This window comes from Pseudorca crassidens, chromosome 9 (assembly GCF_039906515.1).
Source record: "Pseudorca crassidens isolate mPseCra1 chromosome 9, mPseCra1.hap1, whole genome shotgun sequence".
NCBI classification, from domain to species: domain Eukaryota; kingdom Metazoa; phylum Chordata; class Mammalia; order Artiodactyla; family Delphinidae; genus Pseudorca; species Pseudorca crassidens.
Genome location: NC_090304.1, coordinates 4871712 through 4895878, shown reverse-complemented (window position 1 = coordinate 4895878; position 24167 = coordinate 4871712). Strand labels below are relative to the sequence as shown.

General features: G+C 49.5%; 1 protein-coding gene across 2 annotated transcripts in view; it reads right to left on the bottom strand.

The window, feature by feature from the left end:
* The window catches only part of CPT1A (carnitine palmitoyltransferase 1A), a 63505-nt gene that overhangs the window by 15925 nt on the left and 23413 nt on the right, over positions 1-24167 (bottom strand). For both annotated transcript variants that reach the window (XM_067748011.1, XM_067748012.1), the window contains exons 4-14: positions 22747-22918; positions 20769-20870; positions 19827-19964; positions 18829-18906; positions 17373-17480; positions 16288-16375; positions 15316-15511; positions 12695-12883; positions 11699-11804; positions 6495-6611; positions 4083-4247 (exon numbers count right to left, since the gene is read on the bottom strand). In XM_067748011.1, the coding sequence (XP_067604112.1) occupies positions 4083-4247; positions 6495-6611; positions 11699-11804; positions 12695-12883; positions 15316-15511; positions 16288-16375; positions 17373-17480; positions 18829-18906; positions 19827-19964; positions 20769-20870; positions 22747-22918 (1459 nt within the window). The remainder of the gene's footprint in view (positions 1-4082; positions 4248-6494; positions 6612-11698; positions 11805-12694; positions 12884-15315; positions 15512-16287; positions 16376-17372; positions 17481-18828; positions 18907-19826; positions 19965-20768; positions 20871-22746; positions 22919-24167) is intronic.

Here is a 24167-nt window from a genome sequence, read left to right as displayed (position 1 = left end):
TTCATTACTTGTGATTGGTCCGTTCATATTTTCTATTTCTTCCTGGTTCAGTATTAGAAGGTTATACTTTTCTAAGAATTTGTCTATTTCTTCCAGGTTGTCCATTTTATTGGCATAGAGTTGCTTGTAGTAGTGTCTTATGATGCTTTGTATTTCTGTGGTGTCTGTTGTAACTTCTCCTTTTTCATTTCTAATTTTAATGATTTGAGTCCTCTCCCTCTTTTTCTTGATGAGTCTGGCTAATGGCTTATCAATTTTGTTTATCTTCTCAAAGAACCAGCTTTTAGGTTTACTGATCTTTGTTATTGTTTTCTTTGTTTCTATTTCATTTATTTCTGCTCTGATCTTTATGATTTCTTTCCTTCTACTAACTTTGGGTTTTGTTTGTTCTTCTTTCTCTAGGTCTTTTAGGTGTAAGGTTAGATTGTTTATTTGAGGTGTTTGTTGTTTCCTGAGGTAGGATTGTATTGCTATAAACTTCCCTCTTAGAACTGCTTTTACTGCATCCCATAGGCTTTGGATCATCGTGTTTTCATTGTCATTTGTCTCGAGGTATTTTTTTATTTCCTCTTGATTTCTTCAGTGATCTCTTAGTTATTTAGTACAGCAGTGTTTAGCCTTGATGTGTTTTGTGTTTTTTTACCTTTTTTCCCTGTAATTGATTTCTAATCTCATAGTGTTGTGGTCAGAAAAGATGCTTGGTATGATTTCAATTTTCTTAAATTTACTGAGGTTTGATTTGTGACACAAGCTGTGATCTATCCTGGGGAATGTTCTGTGCGCACTTGAGAAGAAAGTGTAATCTGATGTTTTTGGATGGAACGTCCTATAAATATCAATTAAATCTATCTGGTCTATTGTGTCATTTGAAGCTTGTGTTTCGGGGCTTCCCTGGTGGCGCAGTGGTTGAGAGTCCGCCTGCTGATGTAGGGGGGACACGGGTTCGTGCCCTGGTCCAGGAAGATCCCACATGCCACGGAGTGGCTAGGCCCGTGAGCCATGGCCGCTGAGCCTGTGCATCCGGGGCCTGTGCTCCGCAACGGGAGAGGCCAGAACAGTGAGAGGCCCGCGTACAGAAAAAAAAAATAAAATAAAATTAAAAAGCTTCTGTTTCCTTATTAATTTTCTGTTTGGATGATCTGTTCATTGGTGTAAGTGAGGTGTTAAAGTGCCCCACTATTAATATGTTACTGTCGATTTCCTCTTTTAGAGCTGTTAACAGTTGCCTTATGTATTCAGGTGCTCCTATGTTGGGTGCATATATATTTACAATTGTTATATCTTCTTGGATTGATCCCTTGATCATTATGTAGTGTCCTTCCTTCTCTTGTAACATTTTTTATTTTAAAGTCTGTTTTGTCTGATATGAGTATTGCTACTCCAGCTTTCTTTTGATTTCCATTTTCATGGAATATCTTTTTCCATCCCCTCACTCTCAGTCCGTATGTGTCCCTAGGTCTGAAGTGGATCTTCTTGTAGACAGCACATATATGGGTCTTGTTTTTGTATCCATTCAGTGAGCCTGTGTCTTTTGGTTGGAACATTTAATCCATTCATGTTTAAGGTAATTATCAATATGTATGTTCCTATTACCATTTTCTTAATTGTTCTGTGTTTGTTTTTGTAAGTTCTTTTCTTCTCTTGTGTTTCCCACTTAGAGAAGTTCCTTTAGCGTTTGTTGTAGAGCTGGTTTGGTGGTGCTGAATTCTCTTAGCTTTTGCTTGTCTGTAAAGCTTTTGATTTCTTCATCGAATATGAATAAGAGCCTTTCTGGGTAGAGTAATCTTGGTTGTAGGTTCTTCCCTTTCATCACTTTCAATATGTCTTGCCACTCCCTTCTGACTTGTAGAGTTTCTGTTGAGAAATCAGCTGTTAACTTATGGGAGTTCCCTTGTATGTTATTTGTCGTTTTTCCCTTGCTGCTTTCAATAATTTTTCTTTGTGTTTAATTTTTGCCAGTTTGATTACTATGTGTCTTGGCATGTTTCTCCTTGGGTTTATCCTGTATGGGACTCTCTGCGCTTCCTGGACTTGGGTGGCTATTTCCTTTCTCATGTTAGGGGAGTTTTCGACTATAATCTCTTCCAATATTTTCTTGGGTCCTTTCTCTCTCTCTTTTCCTTCTGGGACCCCTATGATGTGAATGTTGTTGCGTTTAATGTTGTCCCAGAGGTGTCTTAGGCTGTCTTCATGTCTTTTCATTTTTTTTCTTTATTCTGTTCCACAGCAGTGAATTCCACCATTCTGTCTTCCAGGTCACTTATCCGTTCTTCTGCCTCAGTTTCTGCTATTGATTCCTTCTAGTGTATTTTTCATTTCAGTTATTGTATTGTTTGTCTCTGTTTGTTTGTTCTTTAATTCTTCTAGGTCTTTGTTAAACATTTCTTGCATCTTCTCGATCTTTGCCTCCATTCTTTTTCCGAGGTCCTGGATCATCTTCGCTATCATTATTCTGAATTCTTTTCCTGGAAGGTTGCCTATCTCCACTTCATTTAGTTGTTTTTCTGGGGTGTTATCTTGTTCCTTCATCTGGTACATAGTCCTCTGCCTTTTCATCTTGTCTATCTTTCTGTGAATGTGGTTTTTGTTCCACAGGCTGCAGGACTATAGTTCTTCTTGCTTCTGCTGTCTGCCTTCTGGTGGATGAGGCTATCTAAGAGGCTTGTGCAAGTTTCCCTGATGGGAGGGACTCGATCATGACCATCTTTATTAAGAACTGTATTACAGTTAATTTTAGGTACAACTGTGGCCCATCAGTTGTCGTTTACCTGATACTAACATTGCCTGTTGTGCTCTTCTGCATCTGTTTATCTTCCTGACCTGAGTTATAGAGGAATCGAACCTACAGGCCACCCCCTGGATCCATCCGACTCCAGTGTCACCTTGGCAGGTCACCTCATCTCTCTGAACCTCTGTTTTCTCACCTGTAAAATGGGCGAACAATAGCTCCTCCCTAGTGAGGGGACTGTGAGAGCGCTGAGACCAGTGCCTGGCACAAAGCAAAACTCACAAGGGCAGAACCGGTATCCAGGGATGCTGCACTGCATCTGGGCACAGCACTCAAGCTTCAAAACGAAAGTTCTCTGTTAAAAACAGGGCACATCTTGGGACTTCCCTGGCGGTCCAGTGGTTAGGACTTTGCCTTGCAATGCAGGGTGTACAGGTTCGTTCCCTGGTCAGGGAGCTAAGATCCCACATGCCTCGTGGCCAAAAAACCAATACATAAAACAAAAGCAGTATATTGTAACAAGTTCAATAAGGACTTTAAAAATGTTCCCCATCAAAAAAAAATTCTTAAAGAAAAAACAAAATGGGTTCGATCCCTGGTCAGGGAACTAAGATCCTGCCTGCTGCTTGGCATGGCCAAAGAAAAAACAAAAATGAAAACAAAAAACATTAAAAACAAACAAACAACAACAACAGAAAACCAGGGCATATCTTGAGCCAATGCCACTAGGATTTCTGCCAGCCCTGGAAACTAGGGGTGCCCTCTCAGGGTGGAACGCTCCCTCCAACAGAAAAAAATCCCACTAAGGTCCTCCTGGGGCCTGGGCTATGTCTCTGATGGGACCGTCACGTGCAAGCCAGAATGTGCCCAGAGGCCCAGAGAGGCAGTGGAAACACCACGAGCTTCTGATCCTACAGGGACCCCATCTATCCCAGAGCACCTCCCAGGGCCTGGCATATCCACTTTTATGAAAGAGGGTGTCAAAGGTCAGAGACACCCAGTCATTTGCCCTAAGTAGTTCTGCTTTACCAAACCCTAGGACTGGGAGCTTAAAGGTTTATTTCCCACTTTGTGGAGCAATGAGATCTCACTTGGCTACCATCCCCCACACTCTCCCTCTACTCCTGCGCAATACAGGAAACCGCCACTGCTCCAGGCGCTTCTGCTGGACGCTTGTCCCATCTGTCTGTGGGAGGAGCCCCCACACCATGACAGGCACGACCTGCTCCCATGATGGGTCCTCCCTATCTGCTGGGCAAACGGCCTTGGACCTGCACTTAGGGACCCCAGAAGCCCTCAGGATGAAAACCCCAGCAGCCCTCAGGATGAAAACCCCAGCTTGGGGTCTCCTCACCTTGTAATGAGCCAGCTGGAGGGACAGCTGCACGAAGGCGTCCGGGCTGGTTCTGCATTTCTTGATCAGCCCTTTACCGAAAGCACTGAACAGAAAAGAACAGAAATCCACGTCGCTGGCCAGGAGGTTCGCGCTGCTCAGGGAAGTCTCTATGACTTCCTGACACTTGGGAAAAAAGGAGAAAAGCTTTCACTTAATGGGAGGGAAAATACTGACACATACTCTGAAGAAAAGAGCAAGCTGGCTTTCAGCACAGCTGACAGACTTGCCGCTTGGAAATACACACATCACATTTTCTTCTCGGTTTTCCCCAACCTTTCTAACTTAAGAGCTGCAATGAGTTAGCAACATGGCAACCCCCCCTGCCCTTGAAGAGCAGTGGGGTGGCCCAAGCAGGAGGAACTCCTGGTTCCCAGTGGGACCCCAAAGGGCATTTCAAAGTGTCACAGGTTCTGTTTCGTGAGATCCACTCTTGTTATATGCTGGCCATTGAGGAACTAGTTTTAAAAAGGAAATGGACTGGGACTTCCCTGGTGGTCCAGTGGTTAAGACTCCGCACTTTCACTGCAGGCGGCATGGGTTCGAGCCATGCTGGGGAACTAAGATCCTGCATGCCTCAACAAAGATCCCATGTGCCGCAACTAAGACCCAGCGCAGCCAAATAAATAAATATAAAAAAAAAAGATCCTGCACGCCATGCGGTGTGGCCAAAAAATTAGAAAAATAAAGTAAAAAGGAAAGGGACCGTGGTCGAGTCGTACAATGGGAATGAGCCCTCAACCGTGAAGTCACATGGAGGAATCTTAAATGACTACCACTAAGTGAAAGAAGCCGATCTGAAAGGGGTACACACTGTACGATTCCAGTTATGAAATTCGGGGAAAGGCAAAATGATGGAGACAGTGAAAAGACCACTGGTTGCTGGGAGTGAGGCAGGAGAGAGGGATGAATAGACAGAGGAAAGGTTTTTTAGGGCAGTGACACTGCTCTGTATGATACTATGATGTCAGTACACCTTTGTCCACACCACAGATGCACAACACCAAGAGTGAACCCTGGGGAGTTTCCTGGTGGCCTAGTGGCTAGGATTCTGGGCTCTCACTGCCAGGGCCTGGGTTCAATCCCTGGTCAAGGAACTGAGACCCTGCAAGCCGCACGGCACGGACAGAGGGAAAAAAAATAGTGAGCCTTGACGTGAACTACGGACTCTAGTGATACTGACTTGTCAGTGCAGCTTCTTCGACTGTTACAGATGCACCAAGTGGCAGGGGACTTTGGTCGCAGGGGAGGTTGTGATGTTTGAGGGCAGCGAGAGCGTGGGGACTCTCTGAACCTTCCACTCAACTTTGCTGTGAACCTGAAACTGCTTTAAATAATAAAGTCCATCAAAAAAAATTTTTTCTAATAAACGGTAAGTGACTTGGTTAGCTAAAAGGACCCTCAACCACACACTTCAGCAGAGGTTACATCTCTCTGAGGAACACACATCAGCCCCAGGGAGGCAGACTGGACAAAAAAGTGCAGATGGGCAAGACTGCAGGACTAGATGCAATATTTTCCACATCAAAATGACTTCTTGGGGGCTTCCCTGGTGGTGCAGTGGTTGAGAGTCCGCCTGCCAATGCAGGGGACACGGGTTCGTGCCCCGGTCCGGGAAGATCCCACATGGCACGGAGCAGCTGGGCCCGTGAGCCATGGCCGCTGAGCCTGCGCGTCCAGAGCCTGTGCTCCGCAACGGGAGAGGCCACAACAGTGAGAGGCCCGTGTACCACAAAAAAAAAAAAAAAAAAAAAAAAAGACTTCTTGGGGCTTCCCTGGCAGTTTGGTGGTTAAGACTCCGTGCTCCCACTGCAGGGGGTGTGGGTTCGATCCCTGGTTGGGGAATCAAGATCCCGCATGCTGCACGGCACGGCCAAAAAAAGAAAAAAAAAGAAAAACACTTCACAGGCCCCAGGAATTCCTGCTTGGCTTGGGTAAGCTAGGATTTGGTATTTCCAACCCTTAAATTCCTTCCGGAAATGGCTTCCACTGAGCGAACTGCATTGGAGAACATTTAGAGGAACAAAAATGACAAATTAGTGATTTAGAGTATTCCAACTCCAAAGCAAGTGATTTTGGTTTTCACTTTTTCATTGTGATGTCTAGCTAAGTTTGAGCTGGAATTTTCACTGACAATCTTAGCCAAATGCTTTAAATGAAAGAAGAAATATTTACTGGGGCTTCCCAGGCAACTGGAGCTGTAGCAACTCCGAGGTCCCAGTAAGAAACCCCCAGGCAGACAGATTTCCATCTCGGGGGTCTTCAACTGACCTCGTGAACACTTAGGAAGGACAGCTGGAAAAGTCGACTGTTACAGTTTAAACTCGTTTCCCACCCAAGATAATTAACAAGTGCCTGATCACTGGGACTTACTTCCTGCGGGATGTCCCACTGTAGCCGGGTGGGGTATGGGATGTTTGAGTTGGTGTCCCCTTTACAGTGTCCATCCTCTGCATAACCCAGCTGGAAGCTGTCCGTGGCCAGTACGTACTGTCGAAAATAAAAAGATACATCTGTGAAGTCAGAGCTCATCACAGCTAATAGCGTTACACAAAAGTTATCTGACCTCCCAAAGTAGACAAACCCGCGTTCTTTCTAGAGATAACATCAAGACTTAACCATAGGGCTTCCCTGGTGGCGCAGTGGTTAAGAATCCGCCTGCCAATGCAGGGGACACGGGTTCGAGCCCTGGTCCGGGAAGATCCCACACACCGTGGAGCAACTAAGCCCATGCACCACTACTGAGCCTGCGCTCTAGAGCCCACACACCACAACTACTGAGCCCACGTGCCACAACCACTGAAGCCTGCACTCCTAGAGACTGTGCTCCGCAACAAGAGAACCCACCACAATGAGAAGCCTGCGCACCGCAATGAAGAGTAGCCCTCACTCTCGCCACAACTAGAGAAAAGCTTGCGCGCAGCAATGAAGACCCAATGCCAGCCAAAAATTTAAAAAATACATAAATAAATAAATTTATTTAAAAAAAAAAGACTTAACCATAACTACTTGCTTACAGTCTGCTGTGCATCTGACATCCTCTGCACAGCCACCTAATGAGATATTCTTACCTCCATTTCAGGGGCAAGAAAAATGGACCTGGAGAGGTTCAACAGCGTTTGGACAGGTAAAGAGCACAGCCAGGATGTGAGCAGAGCGTCTGACGCACAGAAAGCAGCTCAGAGCCTGCTTCGAGGTCCCAGGCTGTGCGCTAGTGCCCTCCGGGTGCTACCCCACTGGATATTTACACTAGCCTGTAAAGTACTAACTATCATTCCTGCTTGTATAAATGAGAAAGCAGCCTCAGAGGGGTGAAGAGTCTGTCCCAGTTCACACTGCTCAGGGAGCCAGGATGTGGGCCCAGGTGTGGATGTTTCCTGTTCACTGGCAGGTAAACCTAAGTCAGCTTGTTCAACGGTACCTACAGAGCACCTACTATGGGTCAGCAATGCTTCTGAGCACCCGTGATAGGACAGTGAACAAAACAGACAAGAATGTCTGCCCTTCTACAAAAGGTTAAAGGTGGCCATGACCTAGCAATTTGGCTCCTAGGTATGTACTCAAAAGAAATGAAGATAGGGAATTCCCTGGCAGTCCAGTGGTTAGGACTCTGCGCTCTCACTGCTGAGGGCCTGGGTTCAATCCCTGGCCAGGGAACTAAGATCCCACAAGCCACGCAGTGCGGCAAAGAAAAAAAAAGAAAGAAAAGAAAAAGAAAACATATGTTCACATAAAACTTGTATGCTAATGTTCACAGAAGCATTATTTATAGTAGTCAGAAAGGGCTTCCCTGGTGGCACAGTGGCTGAGAGCCCGCCTGCCGATGCAGGGGACACGGGTTCGTGCCCCGGTCCGGGAAGATCCCACATGCCGCGGAGCGGCTGGGCCCGTGAGCCATGGCCGCTGAGCCTGCGCGTCCGGAGCCTGTGCTCCGCAGCGGGAGAGGCCACAACAGTGAGAGGCCTGTGTACCGCAAAAAAAAAAAAAAGTGAAACGAATCCAGATGTCCACTGAGTGATGAATTAACAACATGTGGTCTAATCATACGAAGGAACACTATTCAGCCATAAAAAGGAATGAAATACCGTTAACAGTACAATGTAGATGAACCTTGAAAACATTAGCCAGACACACAAGGCTGCGTACTGTGTGTTTCCGTTTCTATGAAATGGCCAGAACAGTCAAACTGACAGAGACAGAAAGGAGCTTAGTGGTTACCCAGGGCTGCGGCAAGAGGCTGAGGGTGGGGAGTTTCCTCAGGGGGGTGATAAAAACGTCCTGGAATTAGTGGCAATGGATAGACAACCACCTCGTAATGTACAAAAGCCACTGAACTGTTTGCTTTAAGAGGGTGAATTTCATGGTATGGGAATTACATCCAATAAAACAGAAACAAAAATATTTTAAAAAAGGAATCTCTGCACTGGGGGAGCTTACATTCCAGTGGGGGAAGCAAAACAAACAAACAAAAAACAACTCAAGGGACTTCCCTGGTGGTCCAGTGGGTGCTCCCAATGCAGGGGGCCCCGGTTTGATCCCTGGTGGGGGAACTAGATCCCGCATGCATGCCGCAACTAAGAAGTCCATATGCTGCAAGGAAGTTCCCACGTGCTGCAACTAAGACCCGGCGCAGCCAAAATAAATAATAAAATTTACAATATTTTTTAAAAATTTAAAAAAACAACCCAAGGTCAGATGGTGATACTGTCAAACGGTGAGGGGGGCAGGGGGGTTCCAGGATGAGGGAGCGTGGAGCGGGGCCACATGCATGTGCGGCCGGCATCCTGCAGAGCTGGGCAGGTGAGGGAGCCCAGCCTATCTGTGTCTGCACTGTGTCAGAGCCCCTAAAGAGTCCAACACAATTACACATCAGGAACACACCGACAGCCAACAGGATTCAGCCTGGACCAGATTTGTTTTTAGCTGGCATGGGTGGCGTCCTTGTAATGGCCCCTTAACTGGCTCTGGCGTGGGCTTCCACGACAAGACAGTGGGTCAGTTTCCATCCGTGCGGGGAGCAACTGGGCTCCTGTCTGACCCCTGGAGTCACAGGCCATTCTGTCTACTGGGCAGTTAACAGTTAAACACTGCCACTTCCAACTGGTCACCCTGGTCTGCGACTAAATCCCTTTACCTTATCTTATCCAGAGTACTGAAAAAATAAGCCTGGCCTTGTCAGCATCCAGTAGATTTCTCTGTTTGGTAAATGTACCCTACGTAGTCCAGACTGCCTAGGATTCAGAGTCTTTTCCCGTTTACCAAGAAACAGCTCTTATGCACTTATTACTGGGAGAGTCCTTGGAACAGGGTGTAACAGACCTAGATCATTATCCTGTGCCAACAGACTTAAACGGTCTTGTTGTGGTGTCCAGTGGTGCCGAAGGGGGGCTGATCTTTGCTTGATTTGCAGCTGAAAGGGTCTCTAAGCCTTTGTCGGCAGAAGCAAAGACCAGGGTGGTGATGAGCCTTACGGATACCTGGTTGTTCTTATCATGGATAAATGTCTTAGGACCACGCTGCTGTTGTCTTAGACTGGAGCACTTTTTTCCCCTTTTTAAAGGTTTTCCCACATAGAAAACCTCCCCTGGCTGAAGGAACGGCAGGTTAGGTTTTGCTGAGACCCTAACCACAGGGAAGACAGTCAAGTAAAGTGGGAAAGACCCAGCAGGAGCTCCCCTGTGGATGTCATCACAAGTGCACTACACGATCTGATTTCAGGGACAAGACCCGGGCTCTACGCCCTGGGCGGGACAGTGAGGCGATCGGCCTGCGGTCACGGTCACGGGCGTGTGTCTCCCACATGGGCAGTGACAGTGAGTCACTGTGTTCCACTCCATTTATTAGGGCGGCGGCAACATAAAGATTGCAGAAATACTGTGTTCACTGTGACTCTCAAAGGGGCTTATCTGTTCAACAAAGTCACCTCAAGTCTGGTCAAAGGGGATGATACACAATTTGAGTCGAGTCCACTGTTTTTTGTTGTTGTTGTATTTATTTATTTATTTTTAAAGACACCCAATTTATTTTAATGTTTATTTATTTAGGCTGCGTGGGTCTTAGTTGTGGCATGCAGGATCTTTAGTTGCGGCATGCGGTATCTAGTTCCCCGACCAGGGATCGAATCTGGGCCCCCTGCATTGGGAGCATGGAGTCTTAGCCACTGGACCACCAGGGAAGTCCCTTGTTTTTTTTTTTTTAATTGAAGTATAGTTGATTTCCAATATTATGTCAGTTTCAGGTGTACAGCAAAATGATTCCCTCTTATGTATATATTTTCAGATTATAGGTTATTTCAAGATATTGAATGTAGTTCTCTGTGTTATACAGTAAATCCTTGTTGTTTATCTATTGGATTGGCCAAAAAGTTTGTTCGGGTTCCCTGACCAGGAACTGAACCCGGGCCCTCAGCAGTGAGAGCACAGAGTCCTAACCACTGGACCGCCAGGGAATTCTCTGTTTCTGTTTTGTATATAGATTCATGTGTATTATTTTTTAGATTCCACATATAAATGATATCGTATAGTACTTGTCTTTCTCTGTCAAGTCCACTGTTGACAGGCCTAGAATTTAGCAATTTCCTTACAAAAGAACCTGACAGGCGAATTCAGAAAACAAAACCTTCACTCAGCTTTTCATGCCAAACATGACACAGGTCAAACAGCTCAGACAAAAATGAATTTTAAAACAGTTTAAAAGTGGCAGGGCCAATATGCACTGTATTTTATTTTATTTTATTTATTTATTTTTTTTTTTGCGGTACGCGGGCCTCTCACTGTTGTGGCCTCTCCTGCTGCAGAGCACAGGCTTCGGACGCGCAGGCTCAGCGGCCATGGCTCATGGGCCCAGCCGCCCCGCGGCATGCGGGATCCTCCCAGACCGGGGCACGAACCCGTGTCCCCCTGCATCGGCAGGCGGACTCCCAACCACCGCGCCACCAGGGAAGCCCCGCACTGTATTTTAAAATGTTAGGTGGGGGACTTCCCTCGTGGTCCAGTGGTTAAGACTCCACGCTTCCACTGCAGGGGGCACGGGTTCGATCCCTGGTCAGGGAACTAAGATCCCACATGCCGCACGGCACAGCCAAAAGAATAAAAATAAAATATTAGGTGGAGGGACAGGATGACAAGGATTTGGTGGGTTTTCTTAGAACTTGGTAATTCTAAGAATTAAGTGAAGTGGTAAAAGGCACGCTGCATTTTTATAAACCAAGATTTTTAATACCCTTGCCTTTATTTGGCCTAACGCTCGGCAGATAGGAAAATCTAGAAAACACAGCAAAGAAGGGGTGGTTTATTTCAAAATAACTGAGCTTCAGTTCCACCCTGATGTCACTGCGTTGGAGCTGAGGCCATCTCACTATTTTAGCTCCATCACGACATGACATTAAATATTTCCATTTAAGGAACCTCAGCCGTAGGGAATGAAGACAGGAATGACTTCCGTTACTGTTTTAACTTTACATTCGGTGCCGACACCCGCTGAAAACACTTATTATGCCCAGACAGATACTATGAAGTTAAAAATTCAGAAATTCCAACAGCAATTTCCACACTCAGGTTAAACCTGCAGACACTCACCTCCCAAAGGTGACCGATGATGGGGGCGTCGGCCCAGGAGTGCTCCGCGTTTATGCCCATTTTGCCGTTTTTGAAGATGACAAATGTGATCGATTTATCAAACCACCTACACGAAACAAAAATGTTTATGTGACTTACATGTTTACAAAGACAAAAATAAACCCAAACGATGTATTTGTTTTCCTCTGGATGGGCTCGCTGACTTGGCACGCACAGGGGTGAACGGGTCTCTGCAAGTGACAATAAAAGCAGATAAGACGCTGAGATATGCATTCAGGTACCGGACAGCAGGAGAACAGGGCGTTATCACTGTAACAAAAAAGGATGCACAAGGCAACTGCGGAGAAGTAGGAGGCTGCAAAGTCGTCCCTCGGTATCTGCCGGGGGGTTGGTCATAGGACCTGCTGCCGATACCAAAAACCTGAGGATGCTCCAGCCCCACACAGTTGGCCCTTCGTATCCACAGGCTCCACAACCGAGGCTCTTAAACAACGGTCCACGGTCTGTAGTTAGCTGAACCTGCGGATACGGAAGACCAACTGTGCCTGCCGCACCCCTCCCCCACCCCAGCCAATCCTCACCCCCAACCTGATGGGCAGGCAGGACCTCACTTTACAGACAAGGCAAAGGAGCCTCTAGGAGGTGGAAGAGCCTCACCACAATCACACGCTCGGTGAGCAAAGCCAGAGCCGACATCCAGGTCAGACCCCGGGTACCACCTTCCCCCACCTGGTTCCAGGTGACCCACAGCCACTCCTCACGAGCAACTCCAAGCGGAGGTGTCGTGCACAGAGAGGGGAAGGACCTCAAAGCTGCTGCTTAAGCTGTGTGTGTGTAACAGTTTTGGTGGAAAGAAGAGAGTTACCAGTCATATTTTCACGCTAGCCTTATTCCTTAAGAGCGTAGATATATGCTTGCGGCTGGGTGTCAGCCACGTGTAACATTTCTTCCAAGTCCACAGGCAAACCACTGTGTTTCAGAAGGTAAGCATGATACCTGTCGAAACACCTGCCGTGCAGCAGAGACTTGGCGTAACTATCCATCGACGTAACCGGGTCTTCCTCCCTATACCCTTGTTCTGTTTCGTCCAATGTCACGAAGAACGCGGCTTTTTCCACTGCATCCAGAGACTGCTTGTTCTTCCCATGTCCAAAATAGGCCTGGCGACACCTGGCCCAGGGGACTCTGTAGCGAGGATTAAATACAATTAAACCTGCAGCAGGGACTTCCCTGGTGGCGCAGTGGTTAAGAATCCACCTGCCAGCACAGGGGACACGGGTTTGAGCCCTGGTCCGGGAAGATCCCACATGCCGCGGAGCAACTAAGCCCGTGCGCCACAACTACTGAGCCTGCGCTCTAGGGCCCATGTGCCACAACTACTGAGCCCATGAGCCGCAACTACTGAAGCCCACGTGCCACAACTACAGAAGCCCGCGCGCCTAGAGCCCGCGCACCGCAACAAAGAGCAGCCCCCGCTCGCCGCAACTAGAGAAAGTCCTTGCGCAGCAACGAAGACCCATCGCAGCCAAAAATGAAAAGAAGTAAATGAAAAAGAAACATATAAAAAAACCTGCAGCAGTTTGGTGACATCTCTTTAGGTGGGATGTTTGAAACGACAACGGTTTTCAGTTTCCCGTGTTGTAAGGGTTTAAGGAAAACTACACGTTTGCGACTTCCTGCATCTGCAGGCCCCCACCTGCCTGCCGGCTGGGCTGCTTTGCTTGCGGGCAGGGGCCTCGCCTTCTCCTTGTACCTGCTCCAGGGCGGTCGCAGGCATGGAACCTCGTCCATAAATGCCAAGTGAAGGACAAGAATCCAGACGGGCCCCAAGCTCCGCCGTCCAGGGCAGTGGACCCACAGGCAGGAAGGGCCCCCCTCACATCCTTCCCAGCCCCGCGCCCAGCCCCCCTCCACGGAACCACCCCACGGAAGCCACAGTGAGGGCCAAGAGCACTTCCCTGGTGCTGGGACGAGCTCACGGGCCCCGACACCACTGTCCCATTTTTCAGATGAAAAAACTGAGGCACAGAGGTGAAGTCACAGCTCCTTCGTGGCAGGCTGGGTTCCTACCCAGGCCAGCCTGCCCCAGGTGCACGCGTCCATGCTACAAACACCGCACGACACCCCTGTGATAAGGGGCGCCCCGGGAGCGGAATTCAGGGATCCTTTTCCGTCCCGCCCTACGTGGGGTACACAGAGCTAACGGGACGCCCGCTTCTTGAGAGCCACCCCAGCCGTGGCTTCCCCGAATGGCTCCTGGGCCCCCCCACTCAGGCCCCCGCCCACCCTTCCACGTCAGGGCCACTTGGCCTCTGTCTCCCACCCTCTTCTCCCCGTGCACCGAGTGCTCAGCTGAGGCCGCCCATGGGGCCAAAACGGCCATAAACACAACGGGTCCCATCACAGGCTCAGCCTCAACCGCTCTCCTCAGTGCCTGGGGACAGCGTCAGCGCTCAGGCAGATGAAATGGGCGATGCCCCCATGGGGGGGGCATCAGGGTGGAGCTCACTGAGCCTGCATCCCGCCCCGCCCCACCTCTGCCCAACTGGGTGCCCCAATGACACTCAATCAGCACTGGGGACCCAGGGCTCATTCCCCAGGACACACGGCTCCTCTGTTCCAGCTGAGTCTCTGCCCCCCAGAGATGGCCAACCACTCCAGCTTCTCGGACTGAGCCTCCCTTCGTACTCACACTGCCTGTTTCTGGTCCTCAAGCGGCAAGGATCTTGCTTCCAGGAGCCCCTGGACCAGAACGATCGCCCAAGTCTGCTCAGGTTGCGCCAGCCTAACACGGCCCCTTTAACAGCAGCCCATCACAGAATCAAGCCCAAGTACAGCCGGGCACATGGGACCCATCCCACCCGGAGTTCCGGCGCCCCGGCCCACTCCACGGCTCCCAGCATCTGCTCCCCGGACGCCTCTGCAGCCTGTCGGTCCCCACGGCTCACTGCCGGCCTCTGTGTGCCCTCACCCGGGCATCTTCCTCTTCTCCACAGGTCGGTCACTCACCGCCGTATTCCCGGTGCTGCCCTAACGGTGGCCACACTGCTGACCTCAGGGGTCCTCAGCCAGGGACCACACTGCCCCCAGCGGCCCTGGCAAAGCCTGAAAACAGATCTGCTTGCCACGCTGGGGGTCGCTACTGGCATCCGGTGGGAGAGGCCAAGGATGCTGCTTAGCGCCCTACGGTGCACAGGACAGGGCTCCCCTCCGCCACCTAAAACAGACTTATCCAGCCCCAAAGGTATCAGAGCCGAGGCTGCACAAGCCAGGTCCTCGAGCTTCAGACGAGGCAGGAAGTTAACCCTAACACAGAGGCCCTGGTTAAACACGTCTGTTTCTAGATTAAATATGCCGCAGCCCGGGGAAGACGCCTACCTCCTTCCTCGTGTCACGTGCCCTGGGACCCGTGCACATGCACGCCTGCCTGTCCCACAGAGATGCCCAAGGGGACCTGAGGGTGGGGGCAGAGCCCGCTCCCAGGGGACAGAGCCAAGCCAAGCACCGCAGTAGTGGACACACCTCCCCGCCAGATGGGACCCTGGGTGAGGACAGCACTCGGGGCACCCGCCCCCGATGGCCCCCAGACACAACGGCATCACAGAGGGGCTGCACACCTGTCTCCCGCCGTGAGGGCCGCCAGCTTCGCCTCGCCAGCCTGGGGCTCCGACGGGTCATCCAGGATCCTCTGCATCTGCTGCTCGATCTCGCGGGGCTTCAACAGCCGGCCGTCGTGGTAGAGCCAGACCTTGAAGTAGCGGCCTTTGTGGAACACGACGATGTGCCTGCTGTCCCTGAGGTGCTGGAGGGTGTCTGGGGAGGGGGTGGGGGAGACAGAATCCGGAGGCACCCGGTTAGGGGAGGAGAGGAAACCGCCCGTGACAGCACCAATTCTTCTGCCCGCATCACTCCGCCCAGCTCACGCGTCCACTTCCCGAAGGTCCGCAGAGGACTTGGGAGAGCGCCCGATCGAGAGCTCTGGGATCAGACAGGCCTGAGTGCTAAGCTCTGCTCGGCCGCTCGCTGGACGTGTCCCCTGGAGCGAAGGACGCAACCCTCGCTAAGCCTGAGCCCTGGCGGGCCTGGGATGGACCCAGGGGGCGCCACTGTCTCTCCCTTACATTCTTGAGGGTGTCCCGGCTGGGACAGATGTGGCCCCCCTATGCTGGGCAGTGGGAAAGGAGGCGGGTCAGGTGTCCCAGGTCAGGCTGCCGGAAGTGAGCTGCTGAACCACAAATCTGGTTTCCCTGAGCACGATCCAGGGCGCTTTCCACCATAAGCCCTGCGTGGGAGCCAGAGCAAAACGCCCCTGAAAGATCCAGATGAAGAAACAGGAATATTCCTAACCCAACCTAGAAAAAACTCCACCGTAAGACAGCCTTCAACCGAAGAGAAACTGAGGTCTGAAAATCAGTCAACTGTCCAGGCCTCAGAAAGACAAAGGAAATTCAACAGAAGGAAGGTTGACGAGCCTGAAATCTCTGAAATCTTAGAAGGTCAGCACTCATCAGTGTGGTCTCCTCCAACAACTCCTGAGCATAAGGGTGGAACGTTCTGATTCCCAAAGGAGCCCCGAGCAGGTCACGCACCTGTTTCCTCTCCTGGGATCCGAGAAGTATTAAACATTCGCTCCCACTGGGCGGAGCAGAGCGGAACTGTAGATCCCAAAAGAAAAATCTGTAATAGAAGCATGTTTCAAACAAAAATCCGAGGAGCAGACCCAGTCCACACATTTAAATGCTGGATTTCTTTTCTGTGCACAGAGCGTGGCTGGACTTCATCTTTTCCAAACGCTATAAAGAATGGTGGTTCCCTGGGACACCGTGCTGCCCTGGAGTCTGCAGAACCAGGCCAACGTACAACATCCTGCTTCTTATTCCCAAATAACACACCCTAATGGGTCATTTATAAACTGACACTTAAACCAAAGGGGTATTTAAGAAAAAAAAAAATGCCGGCGGTGGGGAGGGATAAATTGGGAGATTGGGATTGACATATACACACTACTATATATAAATAGATAACTAATAAGGACCTGCTGTATAGCACAGGGAACTCTACTCAACACTGTAATGGCCTACATGGGAAAAGAAGCTAAAAAAGAGTGGATATACGTATATGCATAACTGATTCAATTTGCTGTACACCTGAAACTAACACAACGACTATACTCTAATAAAAATTTTAAAGGAAAAAGAAGGAAAAAAATGCCTTCTCGTGAGTAGCTAGACAGCTATATTATTTCCTTCACAAGCAAGTGAGGGTTTCTTCGTAGGACAGACTGCAGAACTAAAATACATCAAACATATATCCATTTAGGATACAGAGGAGAATTAAATCTCAAAGTAATTATGCTGAGTGAAAGAGGCTAGACCAAAAAAAAAAAAAAATGCATGTTGTCAAATTCCATTCACCAGTTTTAGAAGATGCAAAGCTAACCTAGAGTGACAGAAAGCAGGTCAGGGCGACGGTGGGGGGCGGTGGAAAGGGACGCCAGCGAACTCTTGGGGGCGGTTCACTAACTCAACTATGGCGATGGTTTCACGAGTACAGAGATACACATCAGTACATCAGAACTTAGCAAAGCGGACGCTTCAAACGTGTGCAGTACGTCAGTTACACCTTGATAAAGCTGCTCGAAAAGAATTGTTTAGAAAGCAGTTTGTTTCCGTACCGGTTTGATCTCCTCCCGGTCCAGTTTGCGTCTGTAAAGCAGGATGGCATGGATACCGTTGCCTGCTCTCGCTGCCTGAATGTGAGTCGGCGTGATGTACAGCAAATCCTGATACAAGAAAACACACGACAGCAGGGAGAATGTGCATAGGAAAAGACAAGTGAACTTCAACACACAGTTAAAATATTTCTATACATGTGTTAATGACATCTGCTCTGCTGGAAAAGAAATCGTTTTCATGTTCTACACTTTTTCAGTTTTATTGTGTTCACGTTTCAAGCCCCCAGATAATTCTTGGGCTAGGAAAGGTAACAGTATATTTTAAAAGTGAATTGTAAATAAATATAACTCAAGCCTAAAAAAAAAAAAAGATAACAGCGCTTCACCCCAATTATCCTCATAGAATGCATCAAAAGGAAAGCAGAAATTAAAAGGAGCAATGAGATAATTAGGAAGTTTTCTGAATGAGAAGGAACCAAAGGTTAAAACAACCTTTTATATAGAGCAGTGCTTGCAACTTTCTAAACCTGGGGACACATTTCTAAGTGTCTACATTTTTCAAGTCCAAGGGATGCTTGTCTCAACTGTATTTTGAGAGAACCTATGTGCAGGGCTGCCCCTGATTACGTGGGAAGTAGACACCAAAGTCTTCAGGAACGAAAGGGCACCAGGTGGACAGCTCACTCTCAAACAGTGGTCTTCTGGGCCACACCAACAATTTTTCTCTAAGTTTGCGATTGTTTCCAATGGAAAAAAAAATTTTTTTTAAACAGTAGAAATTTTAAAGGAGAAAAACAGAAAAAGCAAACAGACAGAAGAAGGTGGAAAAACTCAAAGGAAGCAAAGAGCAGAAAGAAAGGGAAAGACAGATTCACCAGTTATTTAAGGCCACTTATTAGACCCCAATGAGGTGCTTCTAACAAAATAACAGGGTGTGCTCTGCAGACCACCTATGTCTCAAAAGGCAAGAAAGACCGAGGAGATGTGAAAACGACACTCAGCGCAGCACCCCTGGCATCCCAGGGCCCAGAAGAACAAAGCTCAGCGTGTGGACAAACTCTCAGCCGCCCCACAGACCCTGAGCTTTTCGGGGTGGGCAGGGATGTGATCGTTCACCGCCACGCAGGCTCCATCAGGAAAACAGAGGGAAGGAAAAGAGGGAGAGGTTCGCTGCCACGAGGAAAGTCAGTCGCCACGAGAGGACCTGTGCGATCCGAATTTCTCTGCAGCAGATTGGTGGGTGCCTTGAGCTACCTGGCAATTCCAAAAGGACATCCACGGGGCTCTCCAGTGTGCAAAGCAGGTCCTGGGCTCCCTGCTAGGGGCGTGAGGCCTCGGACGGGGACGGCAGGGCCAGAGGAGCACGGGGAAACCCACAGCGTCCCCAGGCAGCCCACAGGGCCGGGAAGAGGCCACCCTGGTGCATCGTCTCCATCAGACACCGCTCGGGACTCACCATCGCGTAGTAATTGCTGTTCACCATCAGTGGCCCTCGTCCTCGGAGGTAGATGTACTCCTCCCACCAGTCACTCACCTGTCAGGTGCACACAGGAGAGACCAACCGACAGGCTTAACCAGGCTGCCCAGGGCGGAGGCGGGGTGTGGGGGGCTCGGGGAGGGTGCATTTCGTGCTTTGTCATGTATGTTTGACATCATTTCTCCCTCTCTTGGGGGCCAAGACAGCCCTAACTAGATGGAATGCAGAACAGTGGGAAGGAACTGGAAAGCGGTTTTATTTGAGTCAAGACATAGCTAGAAGGTAGATCACCTTCATTTTATACAGGGTTTAAAAAAAAAAAAAAAAAGACCAAACGGAAAAGAAGGGATAAATGTCGGACTGCTAACATTTCTTGACCATCAACAACACCCCAAACCGCCCCACAGACTGCTTCTCGCCTTCTGCCGCCAAGACTCCCCAAGGCAGCCACTGACTCAGCCGTGCTCGGTTCCCTTTCAGAGCCACACAGGGTCCATGTGTGCTGTCCTCCCGATGTCCCCTAGAAGGCCAGCAACCTCGTCCCAACCACATCCACAACCTCCAGGACCCAAGGATCACGATTCCCTCACTTTGTAAAGTACATACACATACAGAACAGTGCGCATCTAAGAACCTAAGCGTACGTGTGAAAATGTTTACAAACTCAACACGCCCATGTAACCAGCGCAGGATCAAACTTGAAGGCGACCTGCCCCACCCACCGTGGCCTCTGGCGGGTTTTCTCCAGCCACCGCCCACTTGCAGCCCCACCCACCGGGTGTGTCTGGGTCACACCTTCTCCTCCAAGCTAGCCATTCCTCAAAACCTCATCCCCCCCCTCCCCCACCCCGGCCTCATTTCATCAGCCAACGTCTCCTCCCGCCCGCCATGCGCAGGGAAGCTAGCTGGCTCATGGAACAGATTATATGCTCCTACAGAAAATTCCACCAAGAAAAATAGCGTGTATGTATACTCACATAATTGGTAGCCCACCAGGACTTTAGCTTCAAATACCACTGCAATCTCGGCCCGAGATTGACAGCAAAATCTTGTGCCAGAGCTGTCATCCGTGTAAAGTCTCCTTCCTTCATAAGAGGCTTCACAGATTCCAGGTACTGGGGTTGATGGAAAAAACATAAGCCTAGTTAAAACAGATGGTTTCCTTCCTCGTGCCTCAGACAAAGGCAGGTCTTCACACAAGGTAGCTAACCCCAATACTAAAGGATGTTTCAGGTCAGTGATAACTCAACAAGTAAACTTTTTTGTCCTTTACTGGCATACAAGCTCCCAGATCTTGAATCACCACAAAAATCATCAAAGTGGATGCTAGACTGACAAGATCGAGGTTTGATCGACAAGGAACTTTCAATGTGTATTTTTTTCTCCGTCATCTGGACCTTAATAAGAGCTCTACTCTCACCTAAGCGCCTTCACAGGTGCCAATGAGATGGGTGGGGAGGCCCTGAGAGCCAAGGGTAGGACCAAAGGCTGGTGTGTTCAGGACACCAGGACGGGAAAGGAGCCAGAATGATAGGGACGGAGAAGGTCACGCCACCAGGTCAAGGCCAGGCCTCCAGTTCAGAATTTTCGGGGTCCCCATGTCGATCTGCTCTGGCCCTTGCAGGTAAGAGCAGGCAGGTAGCAGTTCACAGCACACAACCGCATCTACCACGTGCATAAGCAAACTTACGGGACACAAAACTGCTGCTGGGCCCTGGGTTTGCCATGAGATTTTTTTTTTTTTTCCAGCTATGCCGTGGGGCACGCGGGATCTTAGTTCCCCAACCAGGGATCCAGCCCGTGCCCCCTGCATTCGGAGCACAGAGGCCTAACCACTGGACCGCCAGGGAAGTCCCATCGAGTCACAGACCTTAACGTTTCAGAGCGGGCGTTCTGGGGACGCGTGAAGCCGCACCTACCCTGTTGATGGTATCTTGGACGGCTGGGACCGGCAGGCGTGGCAGAGATGTCTGGAAGCTGTACAACATAGGTTTACGGCCTGAAAAGATCTTGACCATACCCTTTAAAAAAAAAAAAAAAAAGGTACATTCTCAAAGACGAGCTCTGTCAGAGATCCGAAACCAGTTCTCCAGGATATACAACTTGCCGACCGCGGACTGATTTTCTGTGCTGGTTCATTTCCTCTAGTCCATTTTCCGCCCCTACACTTGCAGGCCTCAGCAAACAAGTAACCCCAAATAAGACCCAGGGTGAACAAAACCCTAGGTCTGACAGATGCCTGAGACGTCCTGCCCTGTCCAGGCGGTGCTGTCCCCCGGGCACCCTGACACTGGGTCTGACTGCACTTCTGCACGGCGGGTAAGTTCCACCCACCTACTTCTGCAAGGCCCTCGGTTTCGGGATTGGCTCCCGGGGCCTGGAGCCAAGTGCAGCCCCTTCGGTCAGTATCAAGCCTGGTGGCGGCACATACTTGCCTGCTCTAGTCTGGAATGATCTAAACTTGCTGTGATGACTGGTCATCTCATGCAGACCAGACTTCAAAGGAACTTCTAGGGCTCACAGTGTGTGTGTGGACAGGGGGGTGATTCTTGATGTCGAAGAGCAGGTGGGACTCACCTGGACACCAGCCATGAAGGCCACCCTGGGGAAGGTCGTTTACCTTGCTCTGTAAAGCATGGAAACCATCTCAGAATCTCTCCTGGGAGCTGAATTCTACTTCTCTGGAAATCAGAAATCTTACATCCAAGCAACAGCAGGAAGTCGGTTCGGGAAAGAGTGAAGCCCAGGGAGTACGGTGGGCTTGGGCACGAGGGTGCCTGCTCCTTTCACGAGGAGCCCCAGGGGACAGCATTCAGCCACCGATGAACCCATCACGGGACAAACCTCCACGCACGTGGCCGGTAAGTGACAGGCGGACTAAGGGCTGAGGTGAGCTGATGGAAGGTACTAGAAGCTAAGGGTGAGTCAGCGAGTCCCGGTCAACTGGTCGGCTAAGGTTAGAAAAGCTACAAAGAGGTGGCCGGATGGTACTTTTATTTGATGAGTGACATGGATGAGAAACCCAGCAGACATTAATACCAGATGTTCAGGACGCACTAAGACCGTTAGAGAAAAAGAGCGTCTGGCCCAAACAAGGAGGCACGCTGAATCAGAGCTCTCTGGCATGTACAGGGCAACGCTCAAGTCACCAAGGGGACTGTAGAGCACAGGGAGCTCTAGTCAACACTCTGTGATGACCAATACGGGAAAGAGTCTACAAAAGAATGGATATATGTATAATGGACCTGTGTATATGTATAACTGACTCACTGTGCTGTACACCTGAAACTAACACAACACTGTAAATCAACTATACCCCAACAAAAATTAATTAAAAAAAAAAAGTCACCCAGGGGAAAAGGCCCAGCGAGGACCTTCCTTTCAGAAGGAAAAGCCTCCCACACCAGATGTGGAGCTGACGGATGGGCCAGGCACAGAAGGACACATCCTGCGTGGTCTCACAGGTCCGCAGAACCATGGAAGCAGCAAGGAGGGATGGGGGCTGCCAGGGGCTGGGGGACACGGGGCTGCGGGATGGTTAAAAGGGACAAGGTTTCGGTTCCAAGAAATAAGTACGTCCTGGAGACCTACCCTAAGGCATCGGGCCTGGAACCAACACTCCTGTGCTGGGCTCCTCCGAATTTGCTAAGAGGGCAGATCTCACGTTAAATGCTCTCACGGCCAAAGGCAAGAGGCCTAAGCAGGGCCCGAGGAAACTTCTGGAGAGTGGATAAATCTGTGGCCTTGGCAGTGATGAAGGCGTCACGAGTGCGCACTTATCTCCGAACACATCAGGCTGTGACAGAGCTGCGGCTTCGCAGGTGTCAGGCATACCTCGAGAGAGCGGGTTAGAAACGCCCACCCCAGCTGTGCCCTGGGGCGAGTTCGCATCATTACCATCCAGACTTTGGTGGCGCGGCTTATCTTGCCGTGCTGGGCGAACATCCAGCCGTGGTAGGACAGCAGCACCTTCAGAGAGTAGCGCATGGTGAAGATGAGGGCCACCCACAGGCCCGTGCCGAAGAGGACGCCGCTGACCACCTTCTTCGTCTGGCTGGACATGTAGCCACTGCCGAGACAAGACCAGACAAGCCACAGGTTCGTCCGCGTGGAAAGGAGGCCACGGGCAATGGCGCCGAGAGGCGCCACGTGCTACAAGGTGGGTGGTCTCCTGTGGACACAGCTGAGGCCACAGACCCCAATCGGAGTCAGGCCTGATCAGGGAGACGACAACCCATGTTAGGTCAACTCTCAGAAGACTCAGCCCTCTCTCTCCTGGATTTGAGATGAACCAGCCGCATCTGCTTTGCTGGTCCTCGAAACAACCAAGGCTAATCTGCACACCTGGGGAGCGTGGACGACCTCCTCCAGGCCCGGGAATGAGGACGGAGATTACGGGGGAAGCGGTGGCCCGTCCACGATGAGAGCTCAGCCCCAGACTGACCTGCTTTCTCCTGGGCTGGGAGCCGGCAGCAATCCTGCACCTTCCCTTCCTGCTACTCGTGACGCTTTTTCCTTAAACACACCTTGGGGTTTCACCAGGATGCACAAGAAACGCAGATCAACTGGCACAACTATTACTTCAACTATTTAGATCAAAAGAGCTTGTTTTCGATCTGGGTAGGAACACTTACCATGGATACACGTAGACACTGAGGATGTAAAATGATCATTTAAATCGAAAACTGACGAAGAAAATGTTTTCATTTGCTAAGGAGAGTAATATATTACCTGGTAAAGATGGGACTTCAAAAATGAGAAGAAATGCAGCTACTCATTCACCTTTGTGGGCTGTAGTTTTAGTTGTTTTGGAACCCACAATATATTTTCAAAATAAAAATAATTTAAATAACAAATGCTGGCGAGGTTGCGGAGAAAGGGGAACCCTTACGCGCTGTTGGTGGGAATGTAAATTGATGCAGCCACTGTGGAAAACAGTATGGAGGTTCCTCAAAAAAAAAAATTAAAAATAGAACTACCATATGATCCAACAATTTCACTTCTGGGCTTTTATCTGAAGAAAATGAAATCACCCCATGTTCACGACAGCACTATTTACAACAGCCAAGATATGGAAACCTAAGTGTCCACGGACAAACGAATGGATAAAGAAGAGGTGGTGGGTATGTATCAATACAATGGAATATTATTTAGCTAGGAAGAAAAGCAGAAAATCCTGCCATTGTGACAACATGGATGGACCTTGAGGGCATTATACCAAGTGAAATAAGTCAGACAGAGAAAGACAAATACCATATGATATCACTTAAATGTAGAATCTAAAATATGACACAAATGAGCTTTTTAATGAAACAGAA